The sequence below is a fragment of the Pongo pygmaeus genome, chromosome 7 (assembly GCF_028885625.2).
Source record: "Pongo pygmaeus isolate AG05252 chromosome 7, NHGRI_mPonPyg2-v2.0_pri, whole genome shotgun sequence".
In the NCBI taxonomy this organism is placed as follows: domain Eukaryota; kingdom Metazoa; phylum Chordata; class Mammalia; order Primates; family Hominidae; genus Pongo; species Pongo pygmaeus.
In genome coordinates this window covers 85973949-85994153 of record NC_072380.2, presented here as the reverse complement: position 1 = coordinate 85994153, position 20205 = coordinate 85973949, and the positions used below count along the sequence as shown (strand labels likewise).

At 39.4% G+C, this 20205-nt stretch overlaps 1 protein-coding gene across 8 annotated transcripts in view; it reads left to right on the top strand.

Annotated features, from left to right (window-relative positions):
* The window catches only part of UBE2W (ubiquitin conjugating enzyme E2 W), an 88448-nt gene that overhangs the window by 40875 nt on the left and 27368 nt on the right, over nucleotides 1–20205 (top strand). For all 8 annotated transcript variants that reach the window (XM_063668894.1, XM_063668895.1, XM_063668891.1 and 5 more), the window contains 2 exons: nucleotides 4661–4752; nucleotides 9889–9991. In XM_063668894.1, coding sequence (XP_063524964.1) covers nucleotides 4661–4752; nucleotides 9889–9991 — 195 coding nt within the window. The remainder of the gene's footprint in view (nucleotides 1–4660; nucleotides 4753–9888; nucleotides 9992–20205) is intronic.

Here is a 20205-nt window from a genome sequence, read left to right as displayed (position 1 = left end):
GATAATATACCAATAAAGCGCTTTTTTAGTTTAGTTTGCTTTTGTTGTCTTGTGTTTCGCTTGGTAGTTATGCAGATTGATTCTCCTTTATATTCTTGCTGCTTCTACTAAGAAGGATTATCCTTCTTGACTTAGTAAAGTTCTCAAGATCTGGAAGATTTCTGCAGCAGTGTTGCCCAAAATACGGTCCTTGAAACAAGGCTTGAGATGCTCTACACTCTAAGGGTTCTATTATCTTTGGAAACCTCTTTTTTGTTGTTGTTGGGAGTTTTTTGTTTATTTTATTTTATCGAGATGGAGTCTCGCTCTATAGCCCAGGCTGCAGTGCATTCGCGTGATCTAGGCTCACTGCAACCTCCGCCTCCCCAGTTCGAGCTATTCTTGTGCCTCAGCCTCCCGAGTAGCTGGGATTACAGGTGCATGCCACCATTCCTAGCTAATTTTTGTTATTTGTAGTAGAGACCTGGTTTCGCCATGTTGCCCAGGCTAGTCTTGAACTCCTGACCTCAGGCATTACATGCTCCTTGACCTTCCAAAGTGCTGGAATTACAGGCTTGAGCCACTGTGCCTGGCCTTATTTAATGTTATTAGAGACAAGTTCTTGCTGTGTTGCCCAGGCTGGACTCCAACTTCTAGACTCAAACAATTCTCCTGCCTCAGCCCCCTGAGTAGCTGGGACTACAGGCATGCATCACTGTGCCCAGCTATTTTTGGAAACCTCTGATGTCATCTTCTTGCCTTTGGACGATGACTGTACAAGTTAGTATGTGGAAAGTTCTGTTGAAGAAACCAGTTTTTTGTTGGACCCAGTTTTTAAAAAAATGTACGTGATCACAGAACCCTCATTTGTAAATATCAGTAGAAAATAATTAAAACCTTGTTCTAACATAGAAATTTGCATAAATTTGTCTTTATTCAAAACAAATTATTTAAGCAAATTTAAAGTCCATTACAGTGATTCACAACACAGTTTTCTATCTGTAGTGGTGTTGGATGGCTAAGCTTATTTTAAGTGTCATAAATTGAAAAGACCTAGAAACATTACTTACTGATAGTAATATTTCATTGTCCAGAAAAAACAGAAACCAATTTTTAAGCAGAGAACTCTTAAGAAATGAATAGATATCCATACTTGTCTTCTTCACTTTAAGAAAAGACTGACGCTGGGTGTAGTGTAGGTGCCTGTTGTCCCAGCTATTTGGAAAGCTGCGGCAGGAGTTCTGGGCTGTCATGCAGTGTGTCGATTGGGTGTCCACATTGAGTTCGGCATCAATATGGTGACCTCTCGGGAGCGAGGGATCACGAGGTTGTCTCAGGAGGAGGGGTGAATGATCCAGGTCAGAAACAGAGCAAGTCAAAACTCCTATGCCAATCAATAGTGGGATTGCACCTGTGTACTCCAGCTTGGGCAACATAGTGAGACCCTGTCTCTGAAAAAAAAGTCATATTAAGACTCTTTATAATCTTGCATGCAATTTTAATAACATTAGTTATTTGGTTTTAAAATTCATAAATTAGGGACTACTGTGTTTTGTTTTGTTTTGTTTTGTTTTTGTTTTTGCCTGATTGTACACTGAAAAAGCATGTCCACTGATGATAACAAGGGAAGAGGTATACAATAAAAGCCGTACAAATAAGTGTGCAAAATACATAGCCATTTTAGGATACCTAGTATGCAGGAAGAAAACCTTAACATATCTCAGATCATAATACGTTGTATTCTGATGTTCTACTATAAATGATGTTCGTTAACAGTAACTTTGAAATATTAAACTATGTGCAGGTGATCATTATATATTAAAATTACTGTAAAAAATTTTTTAAATCATACATATAAAATCGTTTAAAATTTTATTAATATTTTCTTTTTTCTTATTTCATTCTTGTCACAAGGCATAAAATTTTCGAAAGGCTTTTTGCATAAAGGGTTACTTTTAGGGTTTCTCTGGAAAGCTTGTCTGTGAAATGACATTCTTTAAGGATTATGGAGAACTATGGCTCTTTTTTGAGATGGAGTCTCACTCTGTCGCCCAGGCTAGAGTGCAGTGGCGCAATCTCAGCTCACTGCAACCTCTGCCTCCCGGGTTCAAGCAATTCTTCTGCCTCTGCCTGCCGAGTAGCTGGGACTACAGGCACGCGCCACCACGCCTGGCTAATTTTTTTAGTATTTTTAGTAGGGTTTCACCATATCGGCCAGGCTGGTCTCAAACTCTTGACCTTGTGATCCTCCCGCCTTGGCCTCCCAAAGGGCTGGGATTACAGGCGTAAGCCGCCATGCCCAGCCGAACTATGGCTTTTATAATTAGAAAGCAGCAAAGGAAGCACTGCTAAAACTTTTAAGCACTTTTAACTCAAGCTGTTAAGACCTTATGCAGATTGATCATCCCCAATCTGAAATGTGAAATGCTCCAAAATCTGTAACATTTTGAGTAGCAACATGACACTCAAAGGTAATGTTCATTGAAGCATTTCAGATTCTGGCCTTTTAGATTTGGGATGCTCAACCAGTAAATCCGAAACAGTTCTGGTCACAAGCAGTTCAGATAATGGCTACTCAACCTATAACCTCAATATAGTAGCTATGATGTCTTGATGTTGTATAGGTAACTGCCTATTCGTCATAACTGCTTTACAGCATCAGTGTTGAAATATTTTTTCCAGTGTGGAAGAAATCGATTTGTTGTGTGAACCGAAACTTCAAAGCTATTTTTTTAATGTAAGATTAGCCATTATGCAAAACTTACTGGTCAAGCAGTTAATAAAATACACATATCCCATTGAAGAGTTTTGCACCTTTCAGTTTTTGTACATAACAAGGCAATTACAAACCCTGAAAGTTTGCTTCTTTTTGTTATGATTTTTTATTCTAATTTTTGTTTTATTTTTGAGACAGAATCTCACTCTGTAACTTAGGCTGGAGTGCAGTGGTACAACTATAGTCCACTGCAGCCTTGGCCTCCTGGGCTCAAAAGATCCTCCTACCTTATCCTCTGAAGTACCTGGGAGTACAGGTTCATGCCCCTACACCTGGCTAATTTTTTTTTTTTTTTTTTTTTGTAGAGACAGGGTCTCACTATGTTACCCAAGCTGGTCTCAAACTGCTGGGCTCAAGCATTTTTCCCGCCTCTCCCTCCCAAAGTGCTGAGATTGTATTCATGAGCCACCACACGCAGCCTACTCTCTTTCCTTCATAAATCTGCCAGTCTTTGGGAACTCTTGTTAAAAATTCTAGAAGCTTTTCTAGCTGTAGTTTGAGCATCAGGTTGAACTTTCTCTTCTTTTGCAGTTTGCTTGTATTTTAAAAGCAAATCAGGGCTGGCACAGTGGCTCACACCTGTAATCCTTTGAGAAAGCAGGGTGGAAGGAGCACTTGAGGCCAGGAGTTTAAGACCAGCCTGTGCAACATAGTGAGACCCTGTCTCTAAAAAAAAAAAAATTTTTTTTTAAATTAGCCAAGCATGATGTTGCACACCTGTAGTCCTAGCTACTCAGGAGACTCAGGCAGAAGGACGGCTGGAGCCCAGAAGTTTCAGGCTGCAGTGAGCTAGAATCGTGCCACTGCATGCCTGCTGGAGTGACAGAGTGAGGCCCTGTCTCTTAAAAAATAAACAACAACAAACCTAGTCAAACTTTAAGCAGCTACTGTAGCTGTTGTACTTCGTGAGATTGAAAATCCAGTCCTGGAGTTCCTGGAACATCAGAGGATGTGGTTCTTCCAGGATCTTTTCGTTGAGTGAAGACTGCCTCTTTTTGACTTGTGACGAGGCCTTACTGGAAAGAAAGGTCATGTAGACCTCCTTTGCCTTTTCCTGCATCTGCTTATCTTGCATTAAAAAAAGAAATCTTTACATGCTAGCCAAAACAAAATATTTTCTTCATTGAATATCTTTTTAAAAAATTTCCTTAATCTTTTCATGCCTTCTAGGTGTTCCAGCAGATTCTCCAGGAAAGCCACCCATTTGGCTGTGCTCTTGAGGCTCTGGTGGCTGCTGCCAGAACTACTATTACTGTTATGGATGTATTTACTGGTTTATAGGAAAGAATATTATAATGCATACAGATGAAGAGATACGTGAGGGAAGGGATGTGGAGCTTCCATGTTCCTTTCCAGATGTGCCACCCTCCAGGAAACTTCAGCTGGAAGCTCTAGTGTTGAAATAGTTTGACAATAGATTGTGAATTATAGGACAGGCTATTCAAATTTTGAGCAATATGTATATAGAATATATAAGGGGCTAGTAAAGAGAAAGGTATGAACATTTGGAGGAAATTTAATGATTTCAGATTGTAGAAGGATATTATCAAGGATAACTGGAAGGATGTTATGTTGTTTTTTTAAAAGTACAGGCCGAGTGTCGTAGCTCACACTTGTAATCTGAGCACTTTGGGAAGCTGAGTTTGGGAGAATTGCTTGAGGCCAGGAGTTCAGTACCAGCCTGAGCAACAAAGTGAGAACCCCATCTCTACCAAAAAAAAAAATTAGCTGGGCATTGTGTTGTGCGCCTGTAATCTCAAGCTACTTGGGAGGCTGAGGTGGGAGGATTCCTTGAGCCCAGGAGTTTGAGGATATGGTGAGCTGTGATCACACCACTGTACTCCAACCTGGGTGACACAGACCTAGTCTCAAAAAGGACAAATTATTATTGATGTTCTTTTCTAGAAACGACTACAAAAAGAACTGTTGGCTTTGCAAAATGACCCACCTCCTGGGATGACCTTAAATGAAAAGAGTGTTCAAAATTCAATTACACAGTAAGTATTTAATTTTTAAAGTGCTCTTTGTTTTATTACCAATAATGTATGAATGTTCACCCACTTTTTAAAACTACAAAATTATTTTCACATTTCATTCTCTTTCACCAAGAGGTAAATACAGTAAACAGATCTTATTCTGTGCATTTATATATATAATCAGTTTTGTTTTACGATGTTATAAACATTGTTGCATAATTTGTAAAGCTGTTTTTAAACTATCTTTGGTACATTTTTTAAAAGTTTTGTTTAACTGAGTAGCACTGACTTTGTTTATGAAGTGATCCTCATCTATAATATTAAAGAACTGTTTGGTGTGAGGTTTTACCAAATTAAAAATATGTATCTATTTAGGCATATGAAGAGAGTAATAGTCAAGAGGTATCCCATGCCCTAAAAACATCAATTGCATCCTGTACAGAAGGGCAACAAAGTGAAAGTGTGACTCAGCAGTCATTTAATAATTTTGTTAGACAGTGGTAAATGTTCTGAAATCGTGGAGAAATCTAAAATAATTTATCCTCCACTTAAAAAAAACCTCTAAAAAGAAAAGGAAAAGTAGCCAATAAGATAAAAATTGACTGTAAACCAACTTGTAGGACAAATGAGCCAATTCAAATATTTAGTGTAGTCTAGGTCCAGGGAGTAAAAGTGACCAAAATTCATATAACTTACCCTTTCAGAGGAAACAGTTTTGGGTACCTTTGACTTTGGCATTTGTATCAATACCTAAGACAGGGGTCAAAGCTTTAAGAACAAGCATATTATGAATGGATGTATAGACTCTTTTGAAAAAAAAATGTAATACACATCTTTAACTCTCTAACAATCACTTAAAAATATTGTTGAGTTCTAAACTGATTTTTTGTATATATCATACATAGAAAATATTAAACTCTTGTTCTAAAACAACCAAAAATGGAGCATACATTTAGAGTGGTATTTGTTGCATATTATTAAACAAATGAAACTGACTCTTTTTTCATCCTGATGCAGATTATATCCCATTTTAATCTTTTTCCTCTCTCCTTTTATTAACCTACCTCAGAGTATCCTGTAACAGCTGTCCCTATAGTTCTCAAGGAAAGTGATAATAATGAGATTACTTCTTCTTTCATCCTTTTTTTTTTTTGGGAGGATGGGGAAACCACACAACACAATAATTTATAAAAAGTTAAAGGACTGTTTTAAATTTTTACAAATGGAAACATTTTAATAGATTACCAGGTAGTTATACCACAAATTATAACAGCCAAAGCAACAATACTTTTGTTGTAAAGTAAATCCTATCATATCGAGATATTGGTCAGGCAAGAATTTTTCTTTTAAAATAATTTATTGTAAATGAACCATAAAATTCTTACCTTTGTGCCATCTTCTAGGCTATGAAAATAGTCTTATAAAGAATCAGATTGTTAAGAGTATATGAAATGTGGATATGGATGTGGAAGATCCATAAAGAGGATGATGAAAGCACATTAAGAAGCTTTCTGATGGGTACAAAAAATAGAATGAAGAAGATCTAGTATTTGAGAGCACAACAGGGTGACTATAGTCAACAATAATTTATTGTGCATTTTCAAATAACTAAAAGTATAATTGGATTGTAACAGAAAGGATGACTGCTTGAGGTGATGGATACCCCATTTACCCTGGTGTGATTATTATGCATTGTGTGCTTGTATCAAAATATCTCATGTGCCCCATAGATATATACAGCTACTTTGTACCCACAAAAACAATTTTTTTAATTTTCTGGAAGAAATTTGGTAGCATATATTGAGACCTTAAAAAATATGAATACTATTCTGTTTGACCTACCACACACCATCCTAGGAAAGTAACAGATCTAGAAAAAGACTTAGAACTAACTATACTCATTTCAACATTGCTAATTCTAGGGATAATTTGTGAATAGTGTAAATGTCAATAATATGGAAAAGGTTTGTCAAGGCAGTGCAGTGAAATGGCATCACTTGAATTATAGTCTGTAGTCAGCATGTAAGGTAAAAATTTTGTATAGTTATAATTACCTTTGAAAAATCCTTTAGGAAGACCTTACTGGTATGTATCCTCTTTTAATAAATCCACCAAAGCCAGTTTTTCCTCCAGAGTGGAATAGATGGTTGTGTCTTTGATTAAGAGCCATGATGTGTGAAGAAATAAAAAAAATTCTAATACTTAAACATTAGAATTACAGAGCACTAGGTACTCACAGGTGTTAAAGAACTGAGACTAATTGAGAGAACAACACGTGTAATCTCATCGCATCCTTACTCTGGGGCATATGCTTGTGATTGGAATCATAAACCCTGATGGTTTAAATTGATGTAATTTAAGTGTGCGCAAAATGCAGCTACTGGGCTGCCATTTCATATAGGCTTCAGTGGTATAGGAAACAGCAAAATGACTAGAATGAAATATACCCCCAAAAACTTTAACAGTGGTTATCACTGGGTGATTTTTATTTATACTTTTCTGAAGTTTCTACGATGAACATATCTTACTTTTTTAACTAATACAAACTTATTAGGCCTGGCATGGTGGCTCATGCCTGTAATCTCAATGCTTTGAGAGGCTGAGGTGGGGCAGGAGGATCCCTTGAGCCCAGGAGTTCAAGACCAGCCTGGGCAACATAGGGAGATCCCATCTCTACTGAAAAAAAGAAAAAATTTAAAAGTTGGCTGGGCATGGTGGTGTGCACCTGTGGTCCCAGCTACTTGGGAGTCTGAGGTGGGAGTCATTTGAGCCCAGGAGGTCAAGGCTGCAGTGAGCCCTGATTGCACCACAGTACTCCAGCCTGGGTGACAGAGTGAGACCCTGTCTGAAAACAAAAGGGTTATTAGAAAGTACCATGCACAGGCTGGGTGCGGTGGTTCACACCTGTAATCCCAGCACTTTGGGAGGCCAAGGCGGGCAGATCACCCGAGTTCGGCAGTTCGAGACCAGCCTGAAAAACATGGAGAAACACCCTGTCTACAAAAATACAAAAAATTATCTGGGTGTGGTGGCTCATGCCTATAATCCCAGCTGCTTGGGAGGCTGAGGCAGGAGAATCGCTTGAACCCAGGAGGCGGAGGTTGCAGTGAACTGAGATCACGCCATTGCACTCCAGCCTGGGCAACAAGAGCAAAACTCTGTACCAAAAAAAAAGGAAAGTACCATGCACCATGTTGAAAGTTATGCTGCCTTTGACCTCATGTCAGTATCTGCATGTCATGCAGATACTACAAGGATTGATGAGATACTTGCTTAGCTCTTTATTTTTAAAAGCTGTGCTTGTTTGTATAGGTTACATGTTAATTTATGTTGTGTGTCCTAAAATTACCATATAAACAGAATGAAAGACCACTATTTTTCCTGGGAATATCACTGTGCCTAGTGGATGTGGGTGGAAAAATAAGAAAGGAATTTCGAAGATTAAGAAGGACCTAATATATAAAGAGATAGTTTTTTGTTTTGTATGCAGCTTTTGCATTGCATTTAATTTACCATGTATTGACTCTGAGTCAGGAATGTGCTAGGTTTTTTACATATGTAGGGTCATTTATCTTTCCAACAACACTATGAGGTGATTATCTTCTGTTTTATTATTGAGGTAGTTAAAACTGGAGAGATAACATAACTTGCTCACACAATAAGTTAAGATTAACTATAACTGCCACTTCAGTATAACTTCAGTTATAACTGTCTAATTTCACTATAAAATATTGTCTCTTGGGTCTATGGTTGTATCTTTTATTACCATGTATGGTACTCAGCGTGCATTCTTAAAATGAATAGCCATGCTCTTAAGAGTCTGTATACTGTAGCTGATTTCTTTTAGAGAATAGGTACATTTATTATTTTACATAATCCTAAGTTCATAGTATGCGTGGTGATGACTAGAATCGCAACACTGTATTTCCTGTCTTCCTTTTGTTTTCTTGTATTTTAAATACAAGAAAGTTTAATAACTGAAAAGTTCAAGAGAATTGCCCAGGTGTACAAGAATTATAAGTGACAGAGCTATAATTAGGAACACATTGTTAATGACTTCAATTCACTTTTGCTTCTAATGCTGCCCTGTTATCTTTGCTGTCATTATCCCTTATTCTTCCCCCCATCTTAAAGAAAATAACAAGAATAGTATATAAACCATAAATAACACATTTATGTTTATGATTGTTATATATGAAACAAAGTAGGCTTGCATAGATGCCGTAGAAATGGGCTTTATTAAACAATTGAAACATAGTGAGAGATAAAGGAAAGTCAGTACAAAGCCTTGCTTAATCATCAGAGTAAGTGGAATGATGTCAATTTAGCTCCCCTTACCCTGTTAATCTTCTCTAGAATGTTGATGAAAAAAATAAGTCTGGCAGCTACAGTTCTCTGTGGTCATTGTCTATACGTATTTCTCCATGGCTTCCACCAGTAATAATCAGAAAGGCAGTTGCTTAGTTTGATGTTATGTATAGAATACGTAATATCAGCATTGTAGAAATGGTACTTTGAAAAAATAAGGTATAAATCAATTAGGAAGAGCACAGGCTTTGGTGTCAGTGTACCTTAGTTTGAGGTTTGTTTGTTTGTTTGTTTGTTTATTTTGAGACATTCTTGCTCTATAGCCCAGGCTGGAGTGCAGTGGCGCGATCTTGGCTCACTGCAATCTCTGCCTCCCGGGTTCAAGCGATTCTCCTGCCTCAGCCTCCTGAGTAGCTGGGATTACAGGTGCACACCACCATGCCCGGCTAATTTTTGTATTTTTAGTAGAGACTGGTTTCACCATGTTGGTCAGGCTAGTCTTGAACTCCTGACCTCATGATCCGCCTGCCTTGGCCTCCCAAAGTTCTGGGATTACAGGCGTGAGCCACCACATCCGGCCTTGGGTTTTTATTTAGTTTGCTTTTTTAGACCTGGCTCTGTCTTTTGCTAGCTGTCTGACCTTGATCTGGGTATTTCACCCCTGAGTGTCAGAGAAGGGGGTCATGAGAATTAACAGTAAGAGAGTTATTGGGAGGCTGGCATGTGCTGTTACACATAACCAACTCTTGTCCTAGTGCTTAGTGTATAGGAAGTACTTGGTGTCCTCTTTTCTCCTCCTTACCCCAGTCTCTATTTTCTTAAGTTTTTAATTTGCCTTTTCTATTCTAGGTGGATTGTAGACATGGAAGGTGCACCAGGTACCTTATATGAAGGGGAAAAATTTCAACTTCTATTTAAATTTAGTAGTCGATATCCTTTTGACTCTCCTCAGGTAATTGCCTTGCTTTAAATTTTTTTTTTTGTATTTTTAGATAGCTAAATGCCAGAGATGTTTGACTCAGTAAAAACATATAAATCAGTTATACGTATGTAGATGGATTTGTTATTTCATTATCTTATTTGTAATATAATCAAAATATGAACATTACACTTTATTGGGATTAGGGCTTTACTGCATTTTGCTTCTAAAATTGTTTCATTTGTTGCTTATCCATAAATGCTAACAGAAAAGGGAATAGAAATCTAACCAGGCCTCTAGGCCAGGGGTCCCCAACCCCCATGCTGTGGACTGGTACTAGTCCATGGCCTGTTAGGAGTCGGGCCACACAGGAGGTGAGCAGCATTACCGCCTGAGCTCTGCCTCCTGTCAGATCAGCGATGGCATTAGATTCTCATAGGAGTACGAGCCTTATTGTGAACTGCGCATGCGAGGGATCTAGATAGCACACTTCTTATGAGAATCTAATGCCTGATGATCTGAGATGGAACAGTTTCATCCCAGAACCATCATCCAACCCCCAACCCCATCCATGGAAAAATTGTCTTCCACCAAACCGGTCCACCAACCCCAAAAAGATCGGGGACCACTGCTCTAGGCCGTCGGAGAAGTTGGCATTTTGGAATAACTGGAGGCACTTCTCCTAGGTCAGATGGTAGAATCACATGGGGAAGAGAAAAGTTCTCTGTTGGAAGGAGTACTATGATTTTGCATTGACCTGCTGTCCTTGCAGCCTTTTAGTACTGGAAGGGCAGAGTACATCATCAGATATTAAATATCTAAACATCAGCACAAAGTCTGATTATTATAATTTGATGCCCAGTGAGTTTAGGTAATAGCTTAATACTTAGACAAGGGATAATGGTGGTAGAGAAATGTTTTTTGAGAGCTATTTAACTATGGTAAATGATTAGAGGTTAGAGAAAGGAAGACTCTAGGATGACTTCCAGGTTTCTGGCTTGGTAAGATAAGTAAATGAGTTACTATAATTACTTATTCTTCAGAGAATTATTATAACAAAGCACTTCATTTTTAAAATTTGAGGCTTGTGAGATCCGTTGGCTAAAATGGTAAGACGTAATGCCAACTCTCTCTAGTATTGCTAGCAAATGAGCTATTCTGGAAAATACAACCAAATACCTGAAGTATTTCCCAGATAGTGAAAATTTAGCTTGTTAGGTGCTGAAGTGTACTATTTGGAGGAAAATCATATTTCATTGTCTCTTTAAATAATATACCAAATACAGCTTAATCTTTTCTTAGTTATGTAAGAGAAGAGATAGAAGTCAGTTATTGTATCATGCTATAAGTAAAGATAATTGTTTTAAAGCATAGATTTAAATGGATACTGACTCCTTAAGTTCTAAAATTTTCATGTGAGCAGAAAACTACCCAGATTTTTAGGACTTATTTTTATCATTTTCATAAAAGTTAAAGTGAAAGGGTATGTGCTATTGTGACCTCTAGATGTCTGTAATAAGCATTTGTAGACTATAATAAAAAGTCAGAACAAACATCTTCTCTCCAGAAAATTGTCATCACTTTTGTTGCTTTCTGGCTGGCCAGCATCATTTCTGACTATAAATGTGTGGAGACAACAGGATCTCAGTCTGTTTTCATCATCAGCCTATTTGTCTACCTTCAACTAAGTTCATTGATGATATGGGAAGGAAGAATATTTCACACCAATTCAAAAGCTTTTGGCTAGGGAGATATTGGGGGAAGGCTTACTCTGGGAGCTTACAGATTTTTCACCAGAGGAAAATAATATTTCTCTAAGCATGAAACCAAGTCAAAAATGTGTTCTCTAAACTCTTTCCTTAATATTTAATTCTAAATCAAATATCAAACTTAAACATTATGTTGAATTTCTTCTTTAATATTTCTGTAAGTTACAGCATTTGTAATAAATTCTCTCTATTGTCCTACTTCAAATTCATTTTATCTTCCTTCCCTGATTTTATTTCTGCCTGCTCTTCTAACATTGGTGTTATCCAGGTTCTTTATTCAGCACTGTGTTACTCTTCTCACTCTTCTTTCACCTTCAGTCATCTTAAGCAGCTAACTCCCAGTACAGCTCTGGGAACACCTCTTTTTTTAAGGCTTAGTTTCACACCCTTGTTGGAATACTTGAGTACCTCCAGACATCTCAAATTTAACACAACTAAACTTGACCTTTCCAATAACAAAGAACATTTTGTTTTTCTTTATCCTGGGTTACTGTCCACCTATCTATTTTTGTGTTCAGTTTTTCTCTTTTCCACACTCCTCCCTCCTACATTTGAAAGGTAGCCCATTCTTTTCTTGATGTCAGTGCTGTAGTCTGGTTTTTTGTTTATTCATTTGTTTTTGTTTTGTTTTTTTGGAGACAGCATCTCGCTTTGTCACCCAGGTTGGAGTGCAGTGGTGCAATCTTGGCTCACTGCAACTGCTGCCGCCTGGGCTCAAGTGATCCTCCCATATCAGCCTCCGAAGCAGCTGGGACTACAGGTGCATGCCACCACACCCAGCTAATTTTTTTTTTTTTTTTTTTTTGCAGTTGCAAGATTTAATAGAGTGAAAACAGAGCTCCCATACAAAGGGAGGGGACCCAAAGTGGGTTGACGTTGCCGGCTCGAATGTCTGGGTTTATTTCCTGATCATTGTCCCTCCCTCTGTGCTCTCAGGAAACAGATGATTGGCTATTTCTTTACCTCCTGTTTTTGCCTAATTAGCGTTTTAGTGAGCTCTCTTTACTATCTGATTGGTCAGGTGTGAGCTAAGTTGCAAACCCTGTGTTTAAAGGTGGAAGTGGTCACCTTCCCAGCTAGGCTTAGGGATTCTTCGTCGGCCTAGGAAATCCAGCTAGTCCTGTCTCTCAGTCCCCACTCTCAACAGGAAAACCTAAGTGCTATTGGGGAGGTTGGCCGACGACTGCTCTAACTGCTTCCCGCTGAATTGGGGCTTAGTAGGGGTTGTGCATTGAGATTTCCTCAGGAGGGGTGCCTTCAATGTAATTAACATCGGAGCATGGGCTAGCAGGCCAGTCCAGGGGTCTGTGGTAGATTTTAGTCATGGACTGTCTGGGGCTCCATTTGAAGAACCATTTGTAGTTTTACAGCTTCACTTCTGGAAGAGACAAACTTAACAAGGAGGTTAAAGATAGAGGGATTGAAATGTATGGCCTGCAGTGCAGGGGATTATTTCTTTGGCACACTTTACAAGCCTTGACTATCTGCTTGATAGTTTTGAAAAGGTCTGGTCCAGTAAATAATGATTTGGCCATCTGATGGCACACCCAGCTGATTTTTATATTTTTTGTAGAGATGGGGTCTTGCCATGTTGCCCAGACTAGTCTCGAGCTCCTGGGCTCAAGCAATCAGCCCACCTCCTTGGCCTCCCAAAGTGCTGGGATTACATGTGTGAGCCACCATGCCTGGCGTAGTCCAGGTTTTTATCTTTTAATTGAACCATTACAATAGCCTTTAGTTCTTTGAATTCCTATGCATCCTTTCACGGTGCCATTAGATTTCTTTGAAGGCACAGTTATCTCATTGGTTACATACCACACACATGGACATGCACACACATCCCCCCCCCCACACACACACACACACTCCCACACCCCACTCCAGCCCCCCACCACACACAGACACACACACACTGTCTCACTCCACCATCCCCAGAATTCCCCACCCCCTGACAGTAAAACCTCTTAATGTTTCTTTATTTCCTATGGAATCAAGTTTTTAGCCTGGCATTCAAGTCCCTGTGTAGTCACATCCATCCAAACTTAACTTTTTCTGCACCTGCATGCATTCTGTATGGTAATATTTCTATAGTACTTCATAATTTAACTTCCATTCTGATTTTGTTTTCTAACATCTTTTAATGAAGTGGTTAGGGGAGGTAGATTTATCCTCATTTTATATGTGAAGAAATTGAAACTTGTAGAAGTGAAGTGCCTTGTTCACGTTTTAATACCTAGTTTATAGAACAGTCAAGACCCAAACCCAAGTCTTTCCTTTCCTCCTTTGCCATACTGCCAATTAGATGTGAGTACCGGTGTGGAAAAAATGCCTATTTATCTATGTAATAATTTTCTCTCTGAAAGTGAAAGATTATATGTGGAATGAATGGTACCTTTGAAAGCTCTAGGCCAGTTATTCTCACTGTTTTTGAAATATAAGGATTCCTTTTTTAATTTACTTTTTGGTGGGGTGGGGGTGCGGAGACAGAGTCTCCCTCTGTCATCTACTTATGCTGTGGTGTAATCATAGCTCACTGCAGCCTCCAACTCCTGGGCTCAAGTGATCCTTCCACCTCAGCCTCCAGAGTAGCAGGGACTACAGCCATGTGCCGCCATGCTTAGCTTGGTTTTTTTATTTTGTTTTGTTTGTTTGTTTGTTTTTTATTTTTTTGAGACAGAGTCTCGCTCTGTTGCCCAGGCTGGAGTGCACTGGTGCGATCTCTGCTCACTGCAACCTCTGCCTCCTGGGCTTAAACCATCCTCCCACCTCAGCCTCTCTGAGTAGTTGGAACTACAGGTATGCACCACCATGCCTGGCTAATTTTTTTTTGTATTTTTGGTAGAAACAAGGTTTCACCATGTTGGTCCAGCTGGTCTTGAACTCCTGTCCTAAAGTGATCTGCCCGCCTCGGCCTGTCAAAGTACTGGGATCATAGGCACGCCCAGTGAGGATTCCTTTTTAATATCAGTTAATTCTGTAGTCCCTCACATGGCATAGAGGTTGTATATTCTAATATCCATTGATTGGGAAAATGGCAGAACTACTCAGGCCAGTAATACTTTAAAATTTTTTAAAATGTATTTATACATAATCTATGTAGTTTTAACATAATTATAATGGGTCAAACATCGATACTTGATGTACTTATAGACTTCAAGATTTTTCCAATAACTGAAACTTTCCAGAGATCCACTGCCCTGAGAAAGTGGCTAGAACCAGTCCTCTAGGGCAGTAAAATTCCCCCAAAATTTTATTTGATGAAACTCTATAGCATTAGCACTTGTTACATAAATTAGTCTTTCATTCTTTCTGGCTGGGCATGGTACTCATGCCTGTAATCCAAGCACTTTGAGAGGCCAAGGCAGCCCAGGAGTTTGAGACCAGCCTGGGCAACGTAGGGCAACTCCATCTCTAAAAAAAAAAGAAAGAAAAGTCTTTCATCTTTCTATGCAATGAACAGTACTGAGTTTATCACTAGTTACAAGAGTAGAATTTGGAAAATATTTCTAGAATAGATCAATCTCATTGTGAAATTACTGCTTTTGTACCTGTAAATGAGATTAGTAAGACTGTTACACACCATTATGGTTTGTTGTGTTTTTCTTCCTACCAGTTATATTTTATGTCTCATGTTGTGTCCTGCCTTATAATGAAAAAGTTACCTATCTAAAATATGTTTGGCTCAGTCATTTGCCTTAAAAGAAAGAATAACAACAAACAATTTGTCAGTTAATATGGAAACAGAGATGAGGCATCTTTTCATCACTGCTTGCCACTAATGTACATTTACTGTCAGCCATACAGAAAATATCTTTCTATGTACATATTCTGCTTTTTTATGCTAGGATACAGGTAAATGGTTGGTTAATTCAACATGTATTGGGCATGAATTGTGTATCAAATACTGTTTCTTGAGAGAGGGGAGAGAATACAGAGATTTAAAAGGCATTGGGCCTGCCTTTAAACAGTTTATAATCTGTTTAGTATTTGGATAGGTAAATATTCATTCCGTATTTCTTGAGGATGTATCATGGGACAGACACTGTGCTGGGTGCTGGTGATTCATTGATGACCAAAACTGCAGCAGCAACAGAAACTCTGCTTACATGGAGTTTGCATTCTTGTGGGGAGAGACAGTAAGCAATGAGTAAAATACATATAGTATGGAAGATGGTGAGGGAAAAGTACAGAAGGGGAGATGAGGGTGTTGAAATATTGGATAGAGTCATTGGGAAAGATTTCACTGAGAAGGTGACATTGGAGGAGAGATCTGAAAGATTTGCAGGAGTAAGCCATTTGAAAGAGTTGAGAGAAAGAACAGATGAAGATAAAATGCAAAGGCTCTAAATCTGGAATATGTAGGACGGGTCCCTGGAGTGGTGTATAAACAGGAAGGGGAGTGTAAGGCCTAGGTCAGTGTATTAGGCCATTTTTGCACTGCTATAAAGAAATACCTGAGGCTGGGTAATTTATAAAGAAAAGAGGTTTAATTGGCTCACAGTTCTGCAGGCTGTACAAGAAGCATAGTGCCACCATCTGCTTCTGGTGATGGCCTCAGGACGCTTACCATCATGGCAGAAGGTGAAGAGGGAGCAGGTGTCTCACATGGCGAGAGTGGGAGCAAGAGTCAGTGGCGAGGTGCCACACATTTTGAAACAACCAGATCTCACGAGAACTCATTCACTGTTGAGGACATCACCAAGCCATTCATGAGAGCACACACCCCGAGTGACCCACACACCTCCCACGAGGCCCCACCTCCAACACTGGGGGTTACATTTCAACATGAGATTTGGAGGGAACAAACATCCGAACTGTATTAGTCAGAGAGATCATTTGGGCTGGAGGGGTCATCACAGATTATATAGGACATTTATAGCCCCTTGTAAGAATTTTGACTTTTTACTCTTAGTGAGATGGGGAAGCCTTTGGAAAGTTTTGAGCAGAGGAACGATGTAGTCCTATTTAAAGTTAAAAGGAACAGTCTGGCTGTTGTGTGGCATATAAACCGTTCAGGGCATAAAGGTGTAGGGAGATCAGATAGGCCATTAAAGTAACCCAGGTGAGAGATGATGGTGACTTGCACCAGAAAGGTAGCAGTGGACGTTTTGGAAGGTGGTCATGTTTTGGACCTGTTTTAAAGGTTGAATCAACAGGATTTGCTAATGGATTAATTTGGAGTATGATTGAAGGAGGAGTCAAGGAAGACTCCATGATTTTTGGCATATGCAACTGTACAGACAACTGAAGTGTGAATTGTATGCTTTGGGGGCAAAAGGGAAAGCAACCAATTTAGAATATTCTAAGGGGGCAAAGAAAAACCTATTTGAACTGGTAGAACTGGGCCTTAAAGGACAAAAAGAGTTTATGTGAAAAGTATAGGGCAATGTGTGAAAGGACTTGGCCTCCTTACATTTGTGAGCATAGGCTCATGTAGTTTTATGTGTCGATACATGGGGGATTACAGCAGGAGATGAGAGTGGAAGGTTATTTTGGGGCTCACCAAAAAGGGTCTTGCAGTGTGAAAGAAGTTTGACGTTTCTATCATAGGTATTAGAAGGGATGGCCCATCTCCATCAAAACTCTGAAGTCCACAACTGGGCGTGGTGGCTCATACCTCTAATCCCAGCACTTTGGGAGGCCAAGGCAGGCAGATCAGTTGAGGTCAGGAGTTTGAGACCAACCTGGCCAACATGGTGAAACCCGTACTAAAAATGCAAAAATCAGCTGGGCATGGTGGTGTGCACCTGTAGTCCCAGCTATTCGGCAGGCTGAGGCAGGAGAATTGCTTGAACCTGGAAGGTGGAGGTTGCAGAGTCAAGATTGTGCCACTGCATTCCAGCCTGGCGACAGAGCGAGACTCCATCTCAAAACAAAACAAAAAAAACCTCTGAAGTCCTCAAGCTTAGTATCTTGACTCTATTACTACTTTTCCTTTCTATATCCAAGAGAAAGTTCTTCCATTCCTTTACATATCCAGTATTTGTACCCCTTTCCTCTGTTAGAGCATTCTATTTGAGTGAAACAAATCTGAAATACATCTGCATTACATTGATTTATTATCATTATTATTTTTGAGACGAAGTCTCGCCCTGTCACCCAGGCTGTAGTGCAGTGGCACAATCTTGGCTCATCTCAACCTCTGCCTTCTGGGTTCAAGCGATTCCCCTGCCTCAGCCTCCTGAGTAGCTGGGATTACAGGCATGCACCACCACACCCAGCTAATTTTTTTTGTATCTTTAGTTAGAAATGGGGTTTCACCATGTTGGCCAGGCTGGTCTCGAACTCCTGACCTTGTGATCTGCCCGCCTCAGCCTCCCAAAGTGCTGGGATTATAGGTGTGAGCCACCATGCCTGGGCACTTTTATTTATTTTTTTATTGAGACAGAGTCTCACTCTGTTGCCCAGGCTGGAGCGAAGTGGCGCAATCTTGGCTCACTGCAACCTCTGCCTCCCGGGTTCAATCGATTCTCCTGCCTCAGCCTCCACAGGAGCTGGGATTACAGGCACGCACCACAACGCCCGGCTAATTTTTGTGTTTTTAGTAGAGACAAGGTTTTGCCATGTTGGCCAGGCTGGTCTGGAACTCCTAACCCCCAGTGAACCGCCCATTTCGGCCTCCCAAACTGCTGGGATTACAGGCTTGAGCCTCCGTGCCCAGCCTTGTTTTAGAGACTTTTAGCTAATTTTTGATGAAGACATTTTCAGTATTTTAGAAATAGGGAAAATGTTTATTTTAGAGGGAAGGGGACAGTGTCTCTTTGATTTGAAGCCATTTTGTTGCTAAGAGTGGTGCTGAAAGTACAATTGCCTTGATTATAAAGCTTTAAAAGTACTGAGGCAAAAGAGTAATTACCTTCCTCTTCATCCTCATTCCCCCCTCCTATTCATGCCTCCTTACCATGGACCCTTTTCTGTTGCTCAAAACTCATTCTTTGCAGAGATCCAGAACCTATGTTCATGATGTCCTCATCTTGTCTTTTTTTCCTGGTCTGATTTTCCATCCTCTTTCAATGGGGTGATGTTCAAGCTTTCCAAAGTCTTTGAATAACAATTTTTATTGCCTTAAATTGTCAAGCATCTTGGACACCTGACAAGAAGGTTAACAGTGAACCCTATTCACTGAAGCCTTGGGGGTCAAGGGGAAGGAAGATAGAGGATTAGACTAGTAGGCTAAAAGAACATAGAGTATAAAGGGAAGAGAATGATTACCATCCAAGGCAATCCAGGTTTAGTTTCGTTGTGTCCAATAATTTTGTCTTTGCACTATAGCTACATGGTACTAGTTATTACAGAGTATCAGGGAACACTTATGGATGCTTGCTGTGTATGAGAGGACTAAAAAGGGAGAATTGAATTGAAAGCTATGCTAAGTTCCAATCTCCGGTCATTTTTATCAAATACCATGTATGGTAGACTACCTATATTGTATGTTATACATAAATATCTGATTTAGTTTGCTTTACAACAATAAACTGATTGCTTGTATGTTCAGTTTATGTAGTTACACATTAAGTACTGTCGTCTGCATTAAGTACTATCTTATAATAATTGTAATCAGAGAACATATTTTCCTCATACTGTCCCTGGAAAAACCTTGGTATCCATATTGTAGATTGGCTTTTATAATTCTGTTTTTTACTGCTCGTTTATATACACTGTGTTTTGGCCTAGCTTGACACCATGTTAGGTTATTGACTTTCTAACTACCTCTGCACCTCTAATCTGAACAGTAGTGTGCCTCCTTTGTGGTAAGATCTCAGTACCATAAGGTCTTTCAGTATTGGGCTTGATGTTTGAAAATTCTTGAATTTCATATCAGAAAGTTATCTGATATCCATCCTTTATTTTGTTCTTAGCAATAATGCAGAGGTTTTTGGTAAACTGTATAAACATATAGAAGTGTACAATGACAAGTCTACTTTCAATTATTGATTTTTATTAAGTCATTGTAAATATTGGTAGCTATAATATTGAACTATTTATTTCTCTGACTACACCAACTTTGAGTGAGGTTTTTTTTTTTTTTTTTTTTTTTCAAGACAGGGTCTCACTGTGTTGCCCAGGCTGAAGTGCCATGGGCTGTCATAGCTCAACTGCAACCTCAGACTCCTGGCTCAAACAATCCTCTCACCTTAGCCTCCTGAGTAGCTGGGACTACAGGAGCATGCCACCACACGTGGCTAGTTACTATTTTTTTTAGAGATGGGTTCTTACTTTGTTGCCCAGGCTGGTCTTGAGCTCCAGGGCTCAAGTGATCCTCCCACACTGACCTCCCAAAGTGCTAGGATTACGGGTGTGAGTCACCATCCCCAGCCCCTGTTCATTCTTATTTTTGATTTTTATCACTATGGTGGCTTTCAGTGTAGATTTTAGTAGTTTTATGAAAGGCACTACATTCACAGTACCCAAAAGTTACCCAGAGATTGGCCTGCTTAAAATTTTAGGTTGGTTGTGGGATAAACATACTTATCTCCA